Source organism: Calliopsis andreniformis, chromosome 12 (assembly GCF_051401765.1).
Source record: "Calliopsis andreniformis isolate RMS-2024a chromosome 12, iyCalAndr_principal, whole genome shotgun sequence".
In the NCBI taxonomy this organism is placed as follows: domain Eukaryota; kingdom Metazoa; phylum Arthropoda; class Insecta; order Hymenoptera; family Andrenidae; genus Calliopsis; species Calliopsis andreniformis.
The window spans coordinates 18,852,098-18,876,987 of NC_135073.1; the positions used below are offsets into that span (position 1 = coordinate 18,852,098).

The window sequence follows — 24,890 nt, forward strand, 5'->3', positions numbered from 1 at the left end:
TGGATAAAGGGTGGCAAGGAGCGAGGGAGCGAGAAAGGAGGCAACGAAGTCGAAGGAGAAACGAGGAAGTCCAAGGTATCTTTCGTAGAAAGAGAAAAAGCGATATCGATGGAAGGCCGTGGAGGGGCCCAGGGCAAGGGGATGGGAGGGGAGTAAACGGCGAGAGGGGAGGGAGGAATGAGGTAAGAGCGAGAGAAACGGAAGCATACGGCGGGCCCGATGGATCGGAGAGGGACGGCGTCAGCCAGCCTGAAGAATGCTTCTCCCGGCAGCGGCAAGGTTCTGGGACCGTCTCAGTTCAGTCGAGTCAGGTCAGTCCTCGGGAAGGTGATATTCGTCGTGCGTTCTCGGGGCCTTACGTCGTCGCGTTCACGGCCCACGTTACACCTTCTCGCCCTTTTTCTTCTCCCTCGTTCCCACGTCTCTCCCCCTCGCTTTCCCTCCTCGCAGGATCCACGTCCTCCCAGTTTCCTCTTCGATCCATCCCCTGGCGAAAAGAAACCGACGAGCGGTCCGTTCGCACGCGGGGGCACGGCGCGAACCACCTTCGTGCGCGAGTGAAATTCCTTCCGCGGTGAACTACGACTCCGATCCGAGGATCACGCGCGAGGGGCTCTTCGGCTCGATGGATCTCGACCCGGCGATCTCGGCACGGTGACTCGACGAGATCGCCAGAGTTCGTTCGATTCGCGTGAAACGTGTATTGTGCGCGCGACCCGGCAGCATCCTCGTGTCGTTAGTGGATAGTGTTCTCGGGAAGAGGAGATTCTTGACTCGGTGAGAGCGGCCAAAGTGCGCGTAGTCTTCGGGAACACGCGAGAAATCGGCGTGTCAGTGTGAAAGGAGGCGGTCCTCGGTGCTGGCCACCGAAGCCAGTGACAACTCGAGGGGCCGAGTGGAGCGTGGAATTCGAGGAGGAAGATCGAGGAAGATTTCCACGATTGGCGGGAAAGCTCGACGGGAAAGCTCGACGGGAAAGCTCGACGGGAAAGCTCGGCGGAGGCTGTGTCTCGGCGAGGATCTTCGATCGCGTTTCGCGAGGCGCGGCTCGGCGCGGCTCCGCGCGGCTCCGCGCGGGTCACTGCCCCCTCTGTCGGCTCGAGTCTCGTCTCGGGACCGCTTGACTTTCCTGCGGCAAGGGTCGAAAACGGTCGAGTAAAAAGGGAAGCGCTCACACCTCCGCGGAGGCCTGGTTAATCCGATTTCGAGGCGAGTCGAACGGTCGTCGATCGAGAAAAGAAACAATCGAGAGTGGGAGAAAAGGAGGAAAGCGGTCGGAAGAATGGAATACCTCGAGCGCTCGCGAGGCTCGTCGACGCGTTGATCACGCGTTCGTCGTGTACCATGTTCGGAGCTCGATTGCCGATCACGTGAGCACAGCAGGAGAATGAAATTGGCAGGGACGATGAGGAAGAAGAACGAGAGGTAGTGTCGAGCTGGCCCGCGAACTTTTATGTCGTCCAAGCTCGGAGGGAATTTGGCTAAGGAAGGGGGCGCGTCGAAGGGACAGAAGAGATGATCATAAGGGGGTCGATGGTCCTGGCCCTGGTCCTGGGACTCCTGTCGGTGGACCAAAATGGCGGCAGGGCTAGCGGCGAGCAGGAACACGCGTCCGAGTACTTGTCGCGCAACCTACCTCAAAGAGTGATGCGGCTGGTGCCGCGAAGGTCGCCGATGTTGCCGCAGGACAGCACCACGATGGGCCTGGCGATGCAGAGCAGGGCCGTGGACACGAGGGTTCAACTAGAGGTCAGGGAAGGCGAGCCAAAGGGAACTCTGGTCGGCGTGATACCAGTCAAGCCTGGCTTCACCTACAGGTTCAACGAGCCTCCGCAGGAATTCGTGCTCGACCCGGAAACAGGCAAGATCAGGACGGCCAGGATCCTCGACAGGGAAGCGTTGAGCAGCGACAGGTTCGACCTGGTCGTGCTCTCCAGCCAGCCGACATATCCCATCGAGGTGAGGATCCTCGTGCTGGACATCAACGACAACGATCCAGAGTTCCCAGAATCTAGCATCGCGGTCAGCTTCTCCGAATCGGCAGTAGTTGGAACGAAACTGCTTCTCGACGCAGCCACGGACAGAGACACTCCCGAAAACGGTGTCGTCGACGATTACTTCATCGTCGACGGCAACACCGACGGGAAGTTTCGCCTGGAGGTAACCGGTAATCCCACTGGCGAGACGTCTTATCTTCACCTGGAGACTACCGGGAAGTTGGACCGAGAACAGGTGGAATTCTACTCGCTGAACGTCTGCGCGAGGGACAGAGGCAAGCCTCCGAGATTAGGCTACCTTTTAGTGAACGTGACCGTGCTGGACGTGAACGACAATCCGCCGATCTTCCAGCAGAGCGACTATGTAGTGGCTCTGAACGAGAGTGCCCCTGTTGGGACTAAAGTGCTCACTGTTCATGCCACGGATAAGGATTCCGAGGACAACTCGAAGCTGACGTATTATTTGCCCGACACGGAGCGGCAGTTCACGATAGACCCGGAGACTGGTACGATCACCACGGTGGAACCTCTGGACTGCCCTCAGCAGAGCTGCACGATCGGGGCCCGTCCCGGTGGCGGTTGTCCAAAGAGCTGCGTGATAACGGTGTTCGCTCGGGATCACGGCTCGCCGAGGCAGGATGGTCGGACCTACGTAACGGTGAATCTATTGGACGCCAACGATCACGATCCTGAAATAAAGTTCAGCTACTTTCCATCCACGCCAGGATTCGCGACCGTCGACGAGAACGCGGCGAAGGACTCGATAGTGGCCGCAGTCGCGGTGATCGACAACGACGAGGGCCTCAACGGCGAAACGACTGTTGAGATCCGCGCTGGCAACGAGCTGGCCCACTTCCGGCTGGACAACACCCAGAGCTTCGACATAGTCCGCGTGAACGGCCGGCTGGACCGCGAGGAGATACCGAAATACAATCTGACCGTGGTCGCCACCGATAAAGGCACGCCGCCACGATCCGCCACCGCCTATCTCGTGATCCACGTGAACGATGTCAACGACCACGAACCGGTCTTCCAGCAGAGCGAATACTCCGCGGTGCTCTCGGAACTTTCGCCAACCGGCAGCTTCGTCGCCAGTATCTCTGCCACGGACGCCGATTCGGGATTAAACGCGAGGATTTATTACGATTTCGACTCGGGCAACGAGCTAGGCTGGTTCGCGATCGATCAGGACACGGGACTGGTCACCACTGTGGCGACACTGGATAGAGAGGTGCAGGGGAGCATAGAGCTGCACGTGTCGGCTAGAGACGGGGGGCCGAATCCGAAGTACGCGTCCACGCACCTCAAGGTGACCATCTTGGACGAGAACGATGAGGCGCCTAGGTTCTCCCAGAGCGTGGTCGAGGTGACTTTATCGGAGAACACGCCGCCACAGAGTCTAGTGGCCACGTTAACGGCGGTTGATAACGATCAGGGGACAAATGGCAGCGTTGCTTACAGTTTTCACTCGAGTGTGTCCAGGGACTACCCGAAGACCTTCGCCCTGGATGGGCTCACTGGCCAGTTGACCACGAAGATCGGCCTAGATCGCGAGACCACCGCGGAGTACAGGATCCTCGTGATCGCGAGAGATCAAGGGACCCCGCCTCAAACATCCACCGCGACTGTGGTATTAACTCTGGAGGACGTTAACGACAATTTGCCAGTCTTTTATCCATGGAGGTACTTGATGCCCATACCGGAAGACGCCCCGCCAGGGACCTCTGTAGGCAAGGTGACGGCGACCGATGCTGACGCCCGAGAGAACGCCCAGGTGAGATACTCCTTGGAATCCGGTGGCGAGGGACTTTTTGCAGTCGACGAGCGAACTGGCGAGATCACTCTTCAAGGTTCGCTCAGGGCTGCTCACAAGACCCTTTACGAGCTGAAGATATCTGCCAAGGACACTGGCGATAAGACAGCTAGCAGGAACGCTCTGGTGGAGATTATTCGCGAGGAGGATCTGGAGAACCTCGAGTTCGATACTTATAATGGATACGAGTTCCGTATAGCTGAGGACAGAGGGGAGTGCGGCTCGATGCAGACCGTGTTCGGCAGAGAGGTCGGCACGGTGCAGGTGACGCAATACGGTGGCTCGAAGGTATCCTATGCCATCGTGTTCGGCGATCCCAAGGGAAGCTTCAAGATAGACGAGAACACGGGTACCATCAGCACCTCGGGATGCCTGGATCGCGAACAGGTGGCTTACTACAGCCTGCAACTGTCCGCTAGAGCTGGCCTCGCTTATGGGCAAACGTCGGTGAACATCACTGTGCTGGATGTCAATGATAATCCGCCTAGGTTCCCCAAAGGGGAGATCGGTGACGAGGTGTTCTTGAAGGAGAACGCTGCCGTGGGTCAGGAGGTGTGTCTGGCTCGGGCTAGGGACCGCGATGCTGGAGCTAATGCTAGGATCATTTACTCCCTGACCCACAATCCTGGGGGACAGTTCAGGGTCGCTGAGAATTCTGGGATTATTTACCTGGACAAGCCCATCAGAGCTGCGCCAGGTACTGTCTTACACTTGGAGGTCACTGCAACAGATTCTGGGAACCAGCCTCTGTCAGCTCAGCACCAAGTCAGAGTAACCATAGAAGATGTGAATGATCACACGCCAGTGTTCAAACTGACCAGTTACGAGACTTCCCTGCCCGAGTCGACGCCAGTAAACGATCGATTTTTCTCTCTGACTGCCACTGACGCCGATCTAGGCGCCAATGGACGAGTCCTGTACAGCGTCACCGATGGAAACACCGAGGGTCGTTTCGGAATATTCCCTGACGGTCAGTTGTACGTGAAGAATGTCCTCGATAGAGAGGAGCAGGACTACTATGCCCTGGAGGTGACAGCGAGTGATCAAGGCAGCCCTTCTAGAAGCTCCGTGGTCCCAGTAGTAGTCCACATTATCGACGAGAATGACAACGCGCCAGAGTTCACCAATTCCAGCTTCATCTTCCACCTACGCGAGAACGAGCCGCCAGATACGTTCGTTGGGAAATTATTGGCCACCGATCGGGACGTGGGTCGCAACGCTGACCTCATGTTCTCGCTGCCGACCAGTCAACAGGACTTCATCGTCGACCCGAGGAACGGTTTCATCAAGTCCCTGCGCGTGTTCGACAGGGAGCTCTTGATCACCAACACCGGTAGCAGCTACATCACCTTGGAGGCCACCGTCACGGACAACGGGGTGAACCGTCTGCGGGATCGGGTCAAGGTCGTCATCTACATCACCGACGTCAACGACAACATCCCTCAGTTCCAGCGGCTGCCTTACAGGGTGCAGGTGAACGAAGGTGCAGCAATAGGAACTCAGCTCTTGAGAGTGTACACTACAGACGCAGACGAGGGTCTCAATGGAGATGTGTTCTATTCCTTGGAAGATGGGAACCAGCACGGTCACTTCGCTATTGACGAAGCAACTGGGCAAATCTCCTTGCTGAAGGAACTGGACCGCGAGACCTCTGATACTTATGTCCTGACAGTGGTGGCACACGACGCTGGTCTGGAGACTCGACTGTCTTTCAGTACCATTGTACACATCGAAGTGCTGGACGAGAACGATAACGTTCCCCTGTTCGTCGACAATAAATCAAGCATCTCCGTGCTGGAGACAACGGCGACGAACACGGAACTACTTAGGTTCAAAGCCACGGATAACGATCTAGGACCCAACAGCGAGCTAGCCTTCGCCATATCCGCCGGCAACAGGCGGGACACCTTTTACATCGACCCCTTGACGGGGACGTTATACTTGAGGAAGCCGCTGGATTACGAGGAACTGGACAGATATACGCTGAACGTGACCTGCAGCGACGGAGGTCACCCGCGGCTGAGCTCGGTGACGACTCTGATCGTCGAGGTGATCGACGCGAACGACAATCCTCCAGTGTTCCCTAACACAGCCATCGCCAGGCAGATCAGAGAAGGGATCCTCGTTCACACGCCGATAGTGACGATCACAGCGGAGGATCCTGACTCGAACGAAAACGGGGTAGTGACCTACTCCATAGCGAGCCAGGACCCTGAGGACCAGGTTCGAAGGTTCGGCATAAATCCATCGACTGGTGTGATACACACTCTGCTGCCCATCGATCGAGAGGAGGTGGACACGTACAAGCTTGTGGTAGTAGCCACGGACAGTGCTCAGCCTCCGAGTGCTAGACTGTCCGCGGAGAAGCTGGTGATAGTGATCGTGGAGGACATCAACGACAATGCGCCAATTTTCGTCAGCATGTCCGCAGTGGTGCTGCCTCTGAAGGGGAACCACCAGTTCCAGAAAGAAATAACAGTGACGCAGTTGGTCGCCAGGGATTTGGACTCCAGCACGAATGGTCTGGTCACCTATGAGCTCCTCAGGTCGAGTGTCAACTATTCAGACATGTTTCGAATCCACCGTAACACGGGATACTTGACCATGAAACTTCCACGTTCCTCGAAGAATAGTCTTGAGAGAGTGTCGAAGTACCAAGTCGGTGTTCGAGCGACTGACGAGGCGGTGCAGGCTGAGAGGAGGTCCACGGAGACATATTTGACTCTGATTGTCGCTGGCGAAGACGGCGAGGATCAGCCAGTTTGGGAGCACCGTGGACAGATCGAAGGGAGCGTGTACGAAAACGAGCCGATCGGGACGAGTATCTTGAGGGTGCGCGCTCGGAGTCGTCGATCGAGCGTCGATCTCGAATATTACGTGACGAACGTGACCGCTGGTAGCGGTGGTCCCCAGGTCGACAGATTGTTCGACGTCGACGCGAAGACAGGTATATTGTCGACGGCCGCCGCGCTGGACAGGGAAACAGGAATCCAGTGGTACGAGGTGGAGCTGTACGCCATCGGTGTTGGCGGTACCAGGCCCTGCACGACGTCCACCAAAGTAAGTCCACGTCTTTGATTGATCATCCACCGCGATATTAATGATCGCACGCGGCCGTTCCGAAAGTCATTCGCCCCTCCGGTTTTTGCATCCACGAGGATTCGTCTTTTCTCTGGCACCGTTGCTGTTTTTTCTTCAGGCTCTTCTTGCGAAGAGCGTAGGTGCTCTGACTTTGTTTCAGAGATACTATCGAGACTTTTCTTATAATCTGATCGCTTTTCGTGCGTTAAGGAAGAGGGGAGATTCAACCCCTTGTTTAATAATGAGTTGGGAATAGAACTGATCATTAGTCTTTAGCTGATATGGTGGAGTTACAGCGTTCATAATACCTCGTTGTTAACGTTTACTGTCTAAAATTTCAGAGAATTATTTAAGCTGTGAAGTTTTCGCGTAATATTAGGTATTAAATATTTTAGATAAAAGAATTGCAGCTATTCTACCACGTTATATTATTATATTGACACCATCTCACTTAAGGGTTAATATGAGTTTTAATAACTGTGTAATTAGTAATATTTTCTTTCGCCGAGATGGACTTCGATGCGTGAAAAATCGTAAGAGAGGGATTTAACTGGTATGAGCGATGGTGAAAATTAAATGGGTGCTGTGGAAATTTCACAGCTATAAACGATGAGGACAGTTTAACGTTCCGAACCGAGAGTCCTTCACGGAATGCTCTTTCCTTCGAGGAATCGGCGGAGATTAGCGAGTGGAGGAGAGCTCTCGCTCGCGCGGCTCGTTTGTCACGAGTGGAACGAGTTGGGACGGATTTATTAATCCGTCGAGTCGGGACGCGTTTACACGTGGAAGACGCTTCTCGTCTTACGGTTCACGGTAGACGCGATAATTCGTCCGCTTGGGAATCGCGTTTCGCAACAATGGTCTTAATGTAATTAGAGTCAGCGATCGAGAGTAATGGCAGTGGATCTGGGAGATGAGAACGTCGGGAGGAACAATGTGTCGAAGAAGAAAGGATTGCTCCCAGAGGAAATATCGAGAGATCGAGAGAGATCGCGGGGGAAGTCGATCGTGATGCGCTCAAGATCGCTGATGATCGTTGATATTTTAACGAGGGAAAACTGTAAAGACAAATGGCTCCATGACGAAATGTGCTTAAAGAATTCTGCTATTTTTGCAGAGTTAATTAGAGCATCCTTTGTCTTCCCTCGTTTCCACTTGGCTCCCAAATAATATAACTTCGATTGTACCTTGTTTCAGATAGATTCTCTGTACTATTTCACAGTCTTACAATGCCTGTTGCAACAGAACCTACAAAAGTTAACTCTTAAGTTTCTCACAAATGAGTGATCATTTCTCCACGTCCTTTACATTCAAAGACCGCCTTCATTTTCAAATACCGCGCGGCAAGTTAAAACCACTCAGCGACCACTACTCCCAGCCCCCTTGAGAGACCTCCCCTGAAGGAAAATCGGCCAGAGACAAACGACTCACTTGGACGCTGAATTGGAGGGCAGCAAGGTGGTCACGATCGCGGGTCCACTTTCCCTGGATCTCTGGGTCCATTAAGGTATCTCCCAGACATCACGAGGCTCGAGCCTCTCCCAATAGGGCATTTCTCACCGAAAATTAGCTCGTGGTCTCGCGCAGGTCCGTGCTCTCCCATAACACCTTGTATAATCTCGAAGCGACGTTTTTCGTTTTCGAAGGGGCACGTGTTCCTAGCGACCACCCCTCGTTGGGCCCAACTGCCTCGCGTCGATAGTGAGACAAGAGGATCGGGCAAAACCGAAAGGGAGAAAGAGACTCTAGAGAAAACGAGAGACAGGGTGGTAGCAAGGGGTAGAGGGAGGGAGGTTCTCGGAGTGGGAGAGAATAAACGACAAGATGAACCGCGTGCCAGGAAATCAAGTCGGATTCGAGCGGAGGCTGCCGTTGCTGCTTCTGCCTCGCTGCCGGAGGTTCAGGGCCCCGAGAAAAACTTGATCTCGGATGAACGCATACAAACAGCCGGACGTAGGTAAAAGTCGGTCCATCTCTACCCCCGTGTGCGACTGCTGCCGCTTCATTTCGGAACATTCTCTCTTCCTCGTCGGGCCCCTCGTTGGGCCCCCCGCCCCGCCACCTTCTCTCAGCCCCTCCTCCCCCTATCGCGTCCGTTCGTTTCTTCCGTCTGTCCCGCCGGTCCTCGTCGTCTCGTCTGGCCCCGGCCTTTATCGTTCGCTGTGGGATCTGTGACTCTGTTCGGGAACCGACTGCACTTCGGACGTTTTTGTTCCTTCCATACTCTCTTACTCTCTCCTCCCTCTCTCCTCCCTCTCTCCTCCCTCTCTCCTCCCTCTCTCCTCCCTCTCTCCTTTTCTATCTTCCCCCCTCTCGAACCCCCTTCTTTTTCTTCGTTCGGCCATCGACTTCGTATCATCGGCTTTTTGTCGGGCCACAGGGATGAAAGCCGGGGGATATATTCGTACCGATGTCGTCTCGGATCGCCAGGCATTTTTGTTAAACCTTACTCCCCCTGGGGCCTGTTCTCCTCCTTTCTTCTTCTTCAGGGTTCAATTAGAACATTCCACGGTCGGCGTAATTGTATTTGCATCGGGACAGAGTTTCCGAGGATGAAATTAACAGGTAACATCCCAGTGTCGTTAGGGGTTCGTGTCGTTCGAGATCGTTTCGTTGACCGATTCCATTAGCAGGGCCCGAACGCAAGGCGACCTGTCCCGCGGTTCGAGGAAGGGAAAGCACTAGGAAGGGGCCCCTGGCTGTTTCTGGCTGCCTGTTTGTCGCCACCGAGACGCGTTCGATTCCCTCCGGTCGCGTCTCGCGTTTACGTTCACGCGTTTAATTGCCGATATTAAAGTCGCTCTCGTTGCTGCAGCGTGTTCGTTACGCGCTGCTAATAACGTGGTCCCTGTAGTAATTATGGGCGGTGTTCCTTGCGCCGGCTAATGATACGAGAACAATTAATGTTAAGCGAGGAGTGAGTTAGCTCCGAGGAGAATCGACGAGTCTTGTGATCTATTTTGCGAGCCTGAGGAGCTGATCTCAAGGGGACTCATGAATTAATTGATTAATGCGACAGTAGTTCGAAATGGAACACAAGTGTGAAATATCTAGTTATTTCAGAGTAGTCTCAAAGGACGATGTCAAGTCCCTAAGATGTGAACATCTTCGATCCAACGATCCAACGATCCAACATGCAGTAAGATTTTCTGTCTACAGGGAACACCTTGAAAAATAGTCCCAAAACTCGCGATGTTTCGGTCTTGAACACAAGAAACTGGTAATAAAATCCCTTCAGGGTCCGAACTGCGCGCCTTATATAAATTTTCTGTGTCCCAGTCCCAAATCGAGGCCCAAAGAACCGCTCGGGTCCCCGAGAACCAGAATCACGAGAAGGTGCGAGGTAGTATGATTCACGAAGAAATCTCCGCGGCAACGTTAATCTCTCGTTAATCTTCGACTAGCCGAGATTAAGCTGTCAGGGACGGGGCGTCTAAGCGGGTCGGCAACAAAAGCGGCGCCGTCGAAAGTTTCGATTTCAACGCGAACGCGATAATCCCGGGCGGAGCGGGAAAGAAACCGGCGGGGAAACACGGATAAATGAAGTAAGTGGCGCGCGGTTTGATTTAAGAAAGTGGCTTTAACGTGATCTTGATGTATGGCCGCGTGAGCCACGGCACGGCGAACCCACACGCTCGAGCCGACGATGGGTGGGTCCGTAGCTCGCGCGAAATGTAGGCGTAATGTTTCCTTCGCGCTGCTCCTTTTTTCCCCTCTGTCTCCCTCGCCCTCTCCCCTCCCCCTAACCCCGTCCCTGCCCCGTCCCTGCCCCGTCCCTGCCCCGTCCCTGCCCCGTCCCTGCCCCGTCCCTGCCCCGTCCCTGCCCCGTTCGTTCCACCTTAGATAAATATATCTGGAGTAAAAGCAGCGTGCACGGCACACCGCGAGAATTTAATAATACTCGATGATAATTACGTCGGTGGCCGATTAATAGGCCTCGTTTAACCGCGATTAACCGCGTCCCCTTCCTCTCTGCGGATCCTTTCCATTCGTCTCTTTTTCCCTCGCGAGATCTAGCCGCGTGGCAACGCGTGCCTCGCTCGCGGCTGAGTTATCACCAGCTTATCGAGATTTTGGACCGAGCACGAGGCGATTTTTCCTGCCGCGGTATTTCATATTTCACCGACGACTGTAATACTATATGCTCGACTTCAGTTTCATACGGTGAACGAAAGCTGTATGAAATATCGTAAAATAGCGGCCATTAACTATTGGGAATGGTGTCGAACGAGAAACGGCGCTGGTTGAGTTATTGATGCCCAATGGAAGCCGATAAATATGACTAGCCTTTGCCACCATGAGTTCTGAGCGTACATTTTTCTCGAATTCATTGATAATTTCTGGGTGATAAATTTCAGTAAATTAAAGTTACACCACTGGTCGAATTAATATTTCATATTATATGATAAAGGTTCTCCGATAATAATTCTTCGCCTTACTAGACTCCTAAATCTGGAAGTGAGTTCGAATTTCCAATTAGTGGGCAGGTGTTGGAATGGGGAGAATTCCTGTTACCTATCCACGATGTATTTACTCCAAAGAGATGATGAGGACTGCAGGTACATAAGTTTTAATGCGAATTCTATGATTATCTTATCGATACCACCGGCACTACTTAGATTACTGTTGAGAGAGAGAGTCAACGACTTGCGCGAGGAAGCAGTGTTTCGTCTGCGTTTGAACGGACACTCGCAGACGGAAGCGGGCAGCAGAGCCTCGGGAATCCCACCTCGATATTCCGCTTCTCGGCCAGTTAATTATTCCGATACGATCTCGTGTAATTTCCCCGTTTACAAGCCTCTGTTTCGACCGACGATTCCCTTCAGCATCGGATGCTGCTTCCGATTCCACTATGACCGTTCGAACTATCATTCGAACATGCCGTTATCATAGATATAAACGGGGAGAAAAAACGATAAACAGGACTTATTAAACTTCATACACTCCTTTATCGTCTCACTCCTGTTTTTTGTCCCTGGATCGCCTAGGCACTATGGACTCGATGCTCGAACAAGATTTCTCTTTCTTTTAAGCTAATAGTAATTACTCCGTAGATAAATCTCAATTGTGACTAAAGTCATGTAAAGGTAGATACAGTTATCTACCATTTGAAACATTCAGTCAAGATATATTACTACAGGGTGCCTCAGAGAAGCGGAAACTTTGAAACTTGTATATTAACACGTTCACAGTCTTATAACCCATACGATTTTTCCTAAGTTTCTGATTCAAAAATATGGAAATAGACTTCACTGATATCGATATACTCTCTTCATTTTCCCTCATTTGCTTTTAATCGCTTTTACTTGCTTTTACTTGCTTTTAATTGCTTTTAATTGCTTTTAATTATCCATAGAAACTTGTATCGACTTCCTCTGCACAATCCTATCCAGTGGACTGTGAACGCGTTAACAAAAACTGCGTAGGCCAGAAAAATAAATGATGCCTAAGGCTGACTTTTCAGAGCATAGTGTGACGGTGAAAGGCTAGCTAATTCTCTGGATTTTCTTCTCTTCATCACTGTCGTTTTTCTTCGCCCAGTGGTGCATCGCGGAGCAATTTTCCGTTCATTTAAGTCAGCCATTTTTGTCGGGTCGGACGATCTACGGAAAATCCAGCCCCGAGGGGCGAAAGGTCCGCGTTAATACCTTGGCTCGCTCATCATCATTATTCGTCGGTTTTTCAGCCTCCGCGGACTCTGTACCGTTGCAACAAAGTCCAAGCTTGGACTCGTAAAAAGTCAGCTACATGAAAACCGCCGATCGAACGCCGCCACGCTGCGTTCTGCGGTTAGAGGAACGGTACCCTGGTGAGCGATCGACATATTTCCCGTACGGTTTCCGTAAAGCGATTGAGATCAATGAATCATTTACGTAACGCTGGCACGCGAGAAATTTCAAGTTTCGCGCGTGGAAAATGGACGCGTACCGTGAAAGGAATTCGCTGCTGTTTTTTCCATCTTTCTCAGAGAGCTTTCCAAGAGAGAAATTCTCAAATTTTACAGGATACCAATTCCTTCACTTTTAATAATTGAATAGGTGTTTAGTTTAGAAAAGAGAATACTTCCACAACGACTAAAATTCTGCGAATTTCACAAAATTCAAGACCCTCGAGGACTGCTCCTACTATATTTTGTATGCTTATTGCCAAGAATAAGTGGGGCAAGACTTTATCGCAATCGTAATTTACGATTCCTGCTTTTTATTCCATTCTTTAAACTACTGATTTAATTTATATCATAACCGACTACTGTTTTTCTGTTTCATATTAATGTATACTTTAAAACTTTCTACCACAATTTCTTACAACCTCTGCAATTAATTGCATAAGAATCTTTCACTTACTTCTTCGCCTCAGATGCAGAACGTGTCTATAAAGTTTTTAAGGCTACTTTTGCAACCGCACTTATTCGTATAATAATCCCAGTTCCAGTAGCCACATTTTTCAGACGAGTCTTGAATAGTTTCGGGTGTCGGTCGCGTTTCTGTCGTTGCGCTTTCCCAGGCGGGGTCCCCCCTGGGGGAAATGATTTACAAGGGCGCATTTATAAAGTTCGTCGCGTACATTCGCGGTCGGTCGATCCTTCACGGGGCACGAAATAAAGGAAGCGAGATGGCACCTTTAATGCTACGCTAATCTTCTACTTGCTCATCATCATCATCATCATCATCTTCTCTCCCCGCCGTTCCCGTTCGCGCCGCGTTGTTCCCTTCTCTCCCTCCCTTCAGACCCTTCCCCTACCCTCACCCTTTTACCCCATCCTCCCCCATCCTCCCCCCTTGTCCTCCCCCTCCCCCTCATCCTCCTCCTCTCGCTGGGTCGTAATCACAATCGTCATCCTGTTCATTTTTCAACGTCTTCTTTAGAAGGCGCAGCGCGAAGAATCGGAACGAAACGACATGGAAGGAGAGAAATCGAATCTGTGGGCGCGTGGAATTGCGAGCGGCGAGCCACCGGGACCGACAGACGAGACGTTTTCTCCGATCCGAGGTTCCATCGTGGCGACCTAAGTCCACGCGACAGTAAAATCGAACGGTGCTCTCGATTTAACCGGTTCTATCGGGGGCCCACCACGAATATCCGATTAGTGGGTTGGTAACTGATTGTTCGGTCGGTGCTCGGCTGCGAGAGTAATACTACGGTTAGACGAGGAGGCATGCAACGTCGATGGAGTTTGGAATGTTTGCTTTTTGGGGGGATGTCGAACAACCATGTAGGGTTATGATATTTGGATTGAGAGGAAACTACTTTCCTGATGATATAAGTAAAGAAACACAAAGTGTGTCCAGGGTGCACATCAGAATAATTAGATGAAATTCAGATATACTTCCTATATCCTATTTGATCTTCTTTTGGAGTTATAGCTAATTCTGTGTCGGGATAATTCTTTTAGAAGTTGAAAATAGTTGAACCATTTCCATCAACTTACAAACAGAATTCAATACGTGACAATCGACTATGAGTCTTTAAGCAGTAGATGTCAGATTATCGAAACACGTCGTGTGTGAAAATGGGAAGTTTCTCTGATCAAGAAATAGCAGATACGCATCTAATGTATAGGCTTGGCTAATGTAACACGTGGGACACAGTGTAACTCTAAGCTTGTCCACTTGACACGAGCAGCTACCCAATTACCTAATTCCCAGGGCAGTCGGTCCACGTGCTTTCCATCAAAAGGAGCGTCGACATCCGTACCCCAGCCGTTTCGTTTATTTCCTTTAAATCTCTCGACTTGATTACCGTTTAAAAGCTCGCTCCGCGGCCAGTATCGACAGGAAGCGAACGCGAGCGCAAAAAGACGGCGCAGCCTCTCTGCAGGGCTCGCTGATCGAATTATAAGCCCGAAGGGTTACAATCGCGAGATAAGGGAATTCGTCCGTGAGAAGAAAGGAAAAAAGGGAGTGGGGGGAAGAAAGAGAAAAATTAATCGTAGCAGGAACGAGACAATTTAAAAGGCCGATGGTCGTCGGTACACGAACGAAAAAGAATAAAAAGAGAAGCAAAAAGGGAGAGAGAGAGAGAGGAGAAAAGGAATAATCACGAGGGAGCGTTACTTAACGAGGGAGGTTTAAGCTCCGTTCTGCCCGCGCGCTCTCTCTCCTTCCACGCCGAACGATATTTCAAGAGATATGATCCTGGATGAGCTTGCACATTCGAACGAAAGTCGACGTATCGATCTCGCTCTGTTGGGCAGCGGCGCACACGCGTGCACTTGTGCACGGACACGGGGAGCTATCTAAAGTTTCCCGAGGACGGTCCGCAAATCGATGAGAAAAAAAGAAACAGTAAATACAGGAGAAAGGGGCAGAGGGAGAGCGGGAAACGGAGAGAATCGGAGTGAAAGAAGAGGGGCAACGGTGGTGGGGGTCATAAAGGATTTTATCTTTCCTCGCTATCTATATAGACGTTATACGGCCCCGAACGCGGCCTTTAGTGTCGATATATTTCCTCTAGGTAGATGTGTCCGTGAGATTCCGCGGTCGGGATGCAATAATATCGGCGCGCGGTGTGGCGTGGCGCGGTGTGGCGCGGTGTGGCGCGGTGTGGCGCGGTGTGGCGCGGTGTGGCGCGGCGTGGCGCGGCGTGGCGAGGTGGCCCGAACGTATAAGGGCCCATTGAAATATTACTCTTGTTAGTCCCCCTGGAAATGTCACCGTAGAATACGCGCAGCGGGGACCGTTGCCGACCTCGAGATTCGTCTATTGAAATCACCGGTCGCACAAAAAGGACGAAATTCCAGAACCGCATACCGTTTCTCCTGCGGATGATCGCGTCCCCGTGCCCCGTGGGGATATCTTCTCTCCATCTCCTCTCTTCACCCTCTCCCTCTCGCTCCTTCCAGCTCCCTCTTCGCTCCGAAGGATCCTTTAAAGGACTCACGGCAGAAGCCGCTGCCACTCGTCCCGCACTCAAAATGCACGGGTACTGCCCGGCTGCCGCATTGTGTTCCACGTAATCTCTACCTGCTTTCCCGATGTCCCCGTGGACATTTGACACGAGGCACTCGAGAACCACCTACTCTCAGCGTATAATTTTTCCGGGACCCACCCTTCCCCAGGGATGCTGCTGCTGCTGCTGCTGCTGCTTTATGGATCCCTTGGACGATTTCCGATCTACACAACATCCTAATGAGCCGTCCTTTGTCATCTGGTTCTTGGGACCCATTGTGTCTTCGATTTTCTATATCCTTGACAATTCGTGTCTTGGTATTCGTGTCTCCTTCAGTGCGGGGTTGGATCTGAGGGACCCATGAGGATATCGTTTTTCTTTTTTTAAATTCAGAACTTATTTTAATATTAATAGATGTGTGTTTTATATGAATTGGTAAGTTGAAAGATAGTAGAAGTCCAAGAACCACATTTTGAGGTATTTGGGCCAATGTGTAGTTTTGCGTGTTTTAAAGAGTCCATTGGTTTTTTTGTGAATAATACACTTTGGTCCTTGGGTCCAACTATAGTTTCGAGATTATTTGAAAATGGCTAATTTTATGAATAAAAAATAGTCAAAACGGTGGCCCCAGGCCCTCTTCCTGCAATGGTAAGAAGTTTACGTCCACTGGAGGATGAATTGAAGAGAGTCCCGAGGTGGACTGTAAAACTGTTGTGGGAGTATAAGAGCGGAAATCTGGGTGGAAGCTTTTAGCAATGTTGTCTGTAGCCGGTACGATCGGTTCGCGTGTACGAGCTACAAATTAATTCTCGTTAATATCATTGACGTTTTTATGGCGAAGCGTCACGATCCTTTTATCCGGCCGTATTCACGTGTAACTGCCTCGAATTAAAGCGATCCGAGGGCTGAGAGAGCGACGTAAGAAACGGCAAAAAGGCCAGATATACGCGCAAGATTATGGGCATTATTCAATTATGACATCATTAAGGGGTTCGTTGCGCTTTCGGGACGTTTTACCGTGGTCGTTCTTACTTTGGCCTCGTAAACGCTCCTGGGACGCATCTCGCGGCTCGCAAAAATCTCCAAAAATCACCGAACGAGGGTGCTTAACGCAAAAATGTACACAAACGCGATGCGTAACCGGCAAATGAAGTTATCTCAATGTGCGTGCTATAAGCACACTTTTATGCCCAGTCAAACTTTCGTCCGGTCGTTACGAAAAAAGGAAATTAACCGTTCGAAACGTTTCCCGTCTTTATTGGCGGTACACTTAGCGATAAGCAAATATTTCCGCGACCTTTTACTGCCTGATCCGCCGTCCCACGAATTTCAGATTTTTGCAACGTTTCCAAGTATCGTTCGGCCCATGGTGGGCTCATAGAGGGTGGCTTAACTGTCTCAAACCATTCCTTCGACGAAAGTAAGCCTAAACCAAGGGGCTCAATATTATACACAGCATTTCAGTATTTCGAGCAATATTCATTGGTGCTAACACAAAACAGAGGGAACCTAGATGTCGTCGATATTCAGTTCAATTACTGACTCAAAATATAATCACTGATTTCCTATTAAAATATCATGCTTCATCAGATTTTTTCCCTCTCCAATACTAACGAATGTAAGTATCGAGCCAAGTATCGATGCAAGAGGGCCTCTGTGATTTAGCAAAGGAGGGAAATTGGGGAGGGTGAAAACGAAGGAATTCCTCGAAGCCCCCGTGTATCTTTTCATAATCGGCCGACCTTCGCATAGTGATCATTCCTGGGAACTATGTCCCCAGTAAAATACTACTTGGTTGGTCCTCCGGTTTTTATCTCGCGGCTCAGAAGCGCGCGCTCGCTAATGACCGTCAGATACGAGCCGGAGCGTTTTTGGGCCGACTCCACGCTCTTTTACCCACGAAGAAACTCGACCAGGGAGGACCTGTGCTACACGCGTATCGCGCGTTCCTTCGATCCTCGCGCGCTCTTCCAACCACCACATCCCTTCTCCTCCCTTCCCAATCCTTCCCCACCCTTCTTAAAACGTATTTTTTTTTAACTATCCGCGAGTTTCCATTTTGCACTAAAATATATCCTGATGAATACCTTCTGTTATCGCAAGACTGAATGTCCATTAACCAAGACATTGAACGTCTTCCCTTCCTCTTGCTCAGGTTCTTTCTTTTTTTCATTTCCCCCCCGACTTATTCTTCCTCTCCACTGTCCCTTGATAATGCTCGACAATCTTTCGATCCTCGGCGTTTCTTCCTTTACTTCGCCGCAAACAATGTATCCTTTTAAGAGGACGACTCGCGAAATTCCCGGCGTCATCGTGACTCATAAATTGGGCCGGCTCAAAACGTAAACACGTTATATTACACGACAGAGTTGGCCATTATTCCGGCGAATTTTTCAATCGTACAAAGGAACAACCGAGGGCATTCAAGGCGGACCCGGTCCTCCGTTCGTTTCGTTCCCTCGACTCGATATTATTCGAGGGGAAGAAAAAGTGGGACGATGCGCGATTCTGTCGCGCGACCGACTCCCTACTTCTGTTCCCCTTTTGTGAATAATTACGAGAGCGAGGAAGCAGCGGACGAGGCTACTGTGAACCGCAGCGAATTTGGGGATCCGTCGGCTGACAAAGGAATTAGATTTTTATTGACACTTACTTGTGCTGCTGGAGGCGCCACCGTGAGTTTGGGCAGAATGTGTAATGGTCTGATGATGAGATGGGTAATTTGAAGGGATGTTTTATGTAGAACTGGGACTCAAACTAGAGAGTCGATAGCAGAGCAGCTTTATGGAGCAGAGAAGTTGAGAATTTGAGAGTGTGTTTGAGCTGAGAATCTGAAATGGTGTGTCGAGTGATCTACGATAGTAGCTTTTTACCTGAGTTCCTCTCAAAGTCGTGGCCAGCACTGCCCCGTACCTTTCCATCGAAGAGAATGCCAAATAGTCGAGGATAACTGTGGCCAGATCAGAAGCAAAATATCGCGGGAGCGGCGATATTATTCTTATCGAAGGTTACCCGATGACTGGAATGAATTCGTCGGAAAGGCTTGGCGCGTAATCCCCGTGGCTCTCGTAAAGGGGCAGCAGGTAGTGGAAAAGGTCGAGGTATCTGGTAGGGGCAAAGGGGGGAGATGCCGTGGTATAACGTGGAATCGAATGATGCATAGCATCGGAAATTCGGTCTGCTGCGCCTGCCGTGAAGCTCCTCCGAGATTACTGCGGTTGATTTACATTTATTTAGGCCCTAGACAAACACTCGAACAAGGAACACGAATCTCTACACGTCTACCGGGCTCCCAGGCAATTCCATTCGTCAAACCTCCCCCTCCCCTCGCCCTCCTACCCCTGCCCAGTCACCTGTAGTTGATTTTACAAATCGTGGATCGATCGTCGACCTCCTGCGCTCTTCCCTGGAATTCTTCTGTAACCTCTAACGATTTCATCTACGATCACACGTTCCCTGTATCATCCAATGTTTACTATTTCGCAATGACTCATATTCTGCACAGCAGAAGTGACACTGCACGAAGCGCAGGAAATAATTAAGGGATTAATGAAGATAACTGGCGAGACGAGGCGTCGACTAGGCGCAGTCCCAGTGGCGCCACGATTTTCCAGAAACGGAAACGAAAAGTCCCGAACGAAGGAAATTCGCTTTCGTTTGTCGCTTACCGCCGAGAGGCGAGAGTCATCCTGTCGGCCGCGCGGGGAACCGTCACCGTGAATTAGCGTTGAAACGAGGGGAAGGAGAAAGAAACGCGCGCGCCTCGTCCTTCGCGCCCGCAGAAGAAGCGAAAGAGGCGCAAGAGGCGCAAGAGGCGCAAGAGAAAGGACGAAGGGGACAAGCGACTCTCTGGCCGAAGAAAAAGTCCGAGTCCTACAAGGGATGTGGGAAATCGAATTTTTCTCCTATCCTAATGTTGGGCTCGGTGGAACGTCCTCTGAAAGAGGGAAAGAGGAATGCACGCCGCCATGTTGACTCCAGGATTACGTTGCATCCTGCACAGTATCGACGTCTGCTGTTATTGGCCTCTAATGTTATTCCTTTCGCGGGGATATGATTAAACGTGGACGCGGGTCGTGCCACCATGCAGGCGCACGAACATCTACGAGGTACAGAGGGAACGCTGGCTGACCGAGAGGAAGGCGCCGCGAGGGACGGAGAAAAGCCGATTTTTCCGCGATCTGAATGGCAGAATTAGAGGAGGCTTCTGGGGGACTGGGGGATCGTGAGAAAGGAGGAGGGGGCGGCTTGGCGAGGAGCGCGAAGAAAGAGGAATGCATCGAGGAGGAAGATGACGAAGGGGGTGGGTGTGGGGAGGCAGGTGAGGGAGAAGGAGCAGTAAGCCCGACAAAAAGCGCAAAGAGGGACGAAGGAATAACACAGAGGAGCGCTGGCACAGAGAGAACGAGAGGAGAGCGGCGAAGAAAAATAGAAAGACAGGCGAGGAGACGCGTTAACCCCGAGAGTTTAGATTCTCTGGAGGACTCTCCCGGCGAAGTCTCGTTTGTCTCCCTCGTTGGGGCCTCTTCTTCTCCCTGTCGGGCCCTCTTTTCCCTTTCTCCCTTCTTCCTAAGTCACAGCGCGCGCGTTGCGTTCCGGCGTCATCCTCGCCGCGTCCTCCACTTCTCCCGCCTCGCACCCTCTCTCTCTCCCCCTCCCTCTCGTATTAGTCTCTACCTCGCACACGCAGGATATACTCTCGGCCGTCGCGTTTGTCCTCCGCCTCTCGCTCCTTCCTACACGCTTACTCACTGTTATTCTCCATCTTACACGCTCCGTGCCCTCTTCCTGGCTCGTCCTTTTCATCTCGCGCACTCGCGCCCTCTTCCTCTCGCATATTCACTCTCCTCTCTCGTTCACCCTGTCCCCCCGTCCCTCCCCCTCCGTCATCCTTTCCTCATCCTTTCCTCATCCCTTCATTTTACACGCGGACCCTTCCCCCTCTCCTCTCCTCAGCCTCGATACACTCTCGCCCGCTTCTTACATTCTTCCTCGCGCATTCTTACCGTCTCCTTCTGCTTCCCTCACACTTTTCCATCCCCGCTGCCTCCCCACCCTCCCTCTCTCTCGCTCTTTCCCGCGCTCTTTGCCGCGCGACGCTTCTTTCTTCGTTTCCTCGGTGGTCTGTTTGCTCTCTCTCCTCTCTCTCCTCTCTCGTATTATCTCTCCTCTCCGCCTTTCTCCTCTTCGCGGCCCGTTTCCACACGCGTCCGTCTCGCTCTCCCTCGTCCCCTGATCGGTGCCTCACCGGGGCTCTTTCACTCCATAGACATATATCCATCCCCACTCGCCAGTGGCTCGGATGGCTCGGATGGCTCGGATGGCTCGCAGCGTGGTCACGTTGCCCCGTTCCCTCGGCAAGGCTGCTCTTTCTCTCGCGCGGTGGCCAACGGGTCCTTATCTTATGCAGAAAGGTGGTGCGGAACCCACCGGACCCCTTTGCCGGGCCCCGCATGACATTAATTTTGAAATATTATTTGGGCCCCCCGCCCGCCACTGCTCCCCACCTCACCCTTCTTTACTCTTCTACGTTCAGCCCTCTCTGTCTCCTTGCCTCGATCCTTCTTGCGCTTCGGCCTGGTGATCGCCGTCGACTGTCCTCTTCAGCTCTGCCTGGACCTCTGTGACTACGCCGTGGCCGCAGAGCTTTGAAGATTTTAGAGATTTGTGGGCATTTTGGGTGTGGATTGTACTGTGCGTTCGGGTTGGACGTTGTTTTGAGTCTCGCGGGGTGGGGAGAAGGTTTTGCTGACCTGTGGGGATTTCAGGGGTCGATTCTACATGGGCGTTGAGTTTAGAGTTTGATTTTACGTTTGAGAAATGGAGCTAACTCTTCAATAGTTTCGTATGAGTCTTTAGAATATTGAGATTCTTCTTGAGGATCCTTTTGGCTCAGTCAATGGATTACCTCTTCATTGAAAGCACGAGGCTGAAGCGTAGGAGTGGGAGGACTTCACCGTTTGCGGAGATTTCGTCGGAGACGGCGAGGCTCGCGCCCCAAATAGCGAAGGCATCGATGTCGCCGAACGTCACAGGTACGGTTCGTGCTTAGAGGACACGGAATTTCGCGGCTGAGAGAACGCGCGAAGATGGATATTCGATTCGCATTGTATTCAAATGAAGCCTCCCTGCCCGACTGCGAGACGGGGTACCGTACGTCACAATCGTACGATTTCGGGCAGAGCCTATGAAAATTTATTGATTACCACCCAGGAAGGCCGTCAGAGGAGCGCGACAGCAATTCCAAGTGGACTAAGAAATCACGAAGTCCACAAGGAAGCGGAAACGAAAATTCTTCAAAACTACCTGAATATCCCTTAACCCTATTGAGGCTGACTGATTTTTTTTTTAGCATCACCTATTCATATTTGTTCATAACAAAATAACAGAAAAAATATTAGCTCGCTAATTTAGGGGAACAGTTTCGAGTCGTTTTTAGGAACAAGTAATTCTCTCAAGACGTACGTATACGTCATCGCTGATGAAAAAGTCAAAAGTTCTTGTCGCAAAGGATCCGTGTCGCAGGGTCGAATGTTCGCCCTCCAACGAATTATGAAAATACTGTCGGTATGCGTGTAGTATCCCTCCCCCTGACAGAGACGCAACACGATTCTGGTACACGCATACACGTCGCGTAACAATTGTCACGAGAGGAACGTTTCTTCCCAGGGACACGGATCCGCGCGTCCTATCCGCGCGTAAAGATAACGGCGGGCACAATCAGCCGTGTGGACACACGAAGCCGCAACATTTTAAATCCTCCGAGGACACCCGAATGCTCTCCCAGAAATTCGTTACAACGAGATAACGACCGGGGTAGCGTAATCTAAAGCGCGTCCGTATATTTTACGACAGCGTCGATGCGTGTAATAGCGTAGAACGCTCGTATCGGGTCCCTCGTCGCCCTTAATTCCCGATAAACGCGTACTCGCGGACTCGGCACCCTCCGCTGGCGAAGGTAAAATACTGGAAGCACCGAACTGTAAAATGGCCTCGATGTTCGATGAGGATATTTGCTGTACTCATTATGAGAAGAATTAGAAGGGAGAAGAGAAATAAAAGTGAAGGGAAATAGGCTAATGAAGGTTGCAATTACAGAATTGGAATATAGAAAATGCTAGGCGGTAAATGTAAAAAATTCTAAAGTCCTACTTTAGGTGATAAAATAAGAGCGAAATGAAGAATGATTCCTTTTCGAGGTATTAATCATTAAAGACACGCTTAAAGTGCGCCTGGTCCGTGTCTGACTTATTCTACTGTCTCCGCAAGTTATCAGTAGTATAAGCTCCTAGTTTAAGTGAATTCTTAATTTAAGCGAAGACACTTCTGCAGCTCTGAAATTCCAGCAAATGAGTTAGGGAGTTCTATAGGAACCTAATGCAAGATTATCAGAGTGAGTCAGAAATGATCTGCAGGCCTAGAACGAGCTACCCAAGGCCTGCGCCCGAGGAATTCGAGACAACACTTCTCTGCCTCTTTTTTTGGGACACCCCTGGGAAGCGAGAAAACGGCCCAAACTATGACAAACCGCCCACGATATTGAAATATTCGAAACGATTTCGTGGAATCGTCCTCTCGGGGGACCGGGTAGCGCATAAATTCCGTGGATCGGCGCGCGGGCCAGCTTGTAACTTGGCTGGACGGAATCGACCTCCCAGCGATATCTAACGAGCTATCTTCGGCAAATTAAGCGACACCCTGGCGAACGAATCTCGCGCGGCCTGGAACTGACCGAAGCGTCGCGTCGCGGGTCCCACGGGCCCTGAGGGGGGAATGGCTCTGCGCGATCGCCCCGTTATTTGCAAATCGTAGACGTAGAGACGAGACCAAGCGCGCAGATGCGCGCAGATACGCGCGGTCGTTCTCGCCGTTTCGCGAAAGACAGAAGGAGAAGGAGGAAGGGGGCAACGATAGCTGGCTAAGCAAGGGAAAAGGGGGCAGGTGGAGGGGGTCTGGGTGAAGAGGGATGGTCGGGGCTAACGGCACGGAAAGTGAGTCGCGTAGTCTGGCCTGGGCCCGCCGAGGGACACCCAAATGCTCTTCCAGATTTTCGTTAAAAGAAGATAACGGCGGGGCACGAAACGGCAAGGTAACGTAATGTAAGGCACGCACGGCACTCACACAGCCCGACGGTAATGTACACGTACGTGAGATCGAGGGCGTGGGGCCCCTGGGCTTCACCGCTGCCAGAAGGGGACTTATATACCCGAGCCACAGCCGGCTTATCGGGCATACATCCTCGCTCGCAGATTAGCATAATGTCTGCTGCAATGCGTAGGTACTCTCTCCCTCCCTCCCGTCTTTCCCCACCCCCTCCCTGCCCCTACCTATCCCACAGTCCCTCCTCCCCCTCCTCGGGCCCCTCTCGTCCTGCTACCTTGCTCTTCCTCTTCGCTTCCCTCGTCCTCCGTCGGCTCTCAAGTCGAGCACCATCCTCATCACCATCGCAACAGCCACGGTGGTGCCGCCACCACCCCTCGCGGACACCCGACGGGCCCACAGTGATGAGACAATAATAATAAGTGCACGAGCAGCAAGAAACTGATGTGATCGTAATTATTGCGCGTAATTATCGCTGTTTCGCGTGGAATGAGATACTCGGGGTGGGAATCGAGATCAAATGAAGATGGGATACAGCGTTTTATAGATAGATCTTATATTACCTCGATAATATCTTGTTGGGAACTTCCACTACCCGATGGTTTAAAATTAACTGTTTAATTTTCCTGGGCAATTCGAGCCTGATATTTATCCTTCGCGACAGAATCGGGACTCCATTCCATTCGTCACGTTCTCTATCGTTAAAACGGTTATCACTGGAACCGTTCTGCACACTAAAATACCTTGTCTGCATAACACAGATTACAGTTAACCTTGAAATGACCTTTACCCCTCCACCCAGCGAATTTCCTCCCGCGCATTCCGATGCCCCACCCATCATCGACAGACAGATCAATGCCGTGGACGAAACGGACCCGAAAGGAATTTCCCTCTTATACTGCCAGCATCCAGAGTCCTTCTCGTCCCTCCCTCGGGAGGAGTACGAGGAATTTTCCGCGTCTGGCGATCACCAGAGGCCTCCGCGTCCCACATGCGATAAGAGGCACAGG

The 24,890-nt window shown here is 51.4% G+C and overlaps 1 protein-coding gene across 1 annotated transcript in view; it reads left to right on the forward strand.

Annotated features, from left to right (window-relative positions):
• Nucleotides 1-1,710: 1,710 nt before the first annotated feature.
• The window catches only part of Ft (cadherin-related tumor suppressor fat), a 71,296-nt gene continuing 48,116 nt past the window's right edge, over nucleotides 1,711-24,890 (forward strand). Inside the window, exon 1 of the mRNA XM_076388458.1 lies at nucleotides 1,711-6,870. Within this exon, the coding sequence (XP_076244573.1) occupies nucleotides 1,711-6,870 (5,160 nt within the window). The remainder of the gene's footprint in view (nucleotides 6,871-24,890) is intronic.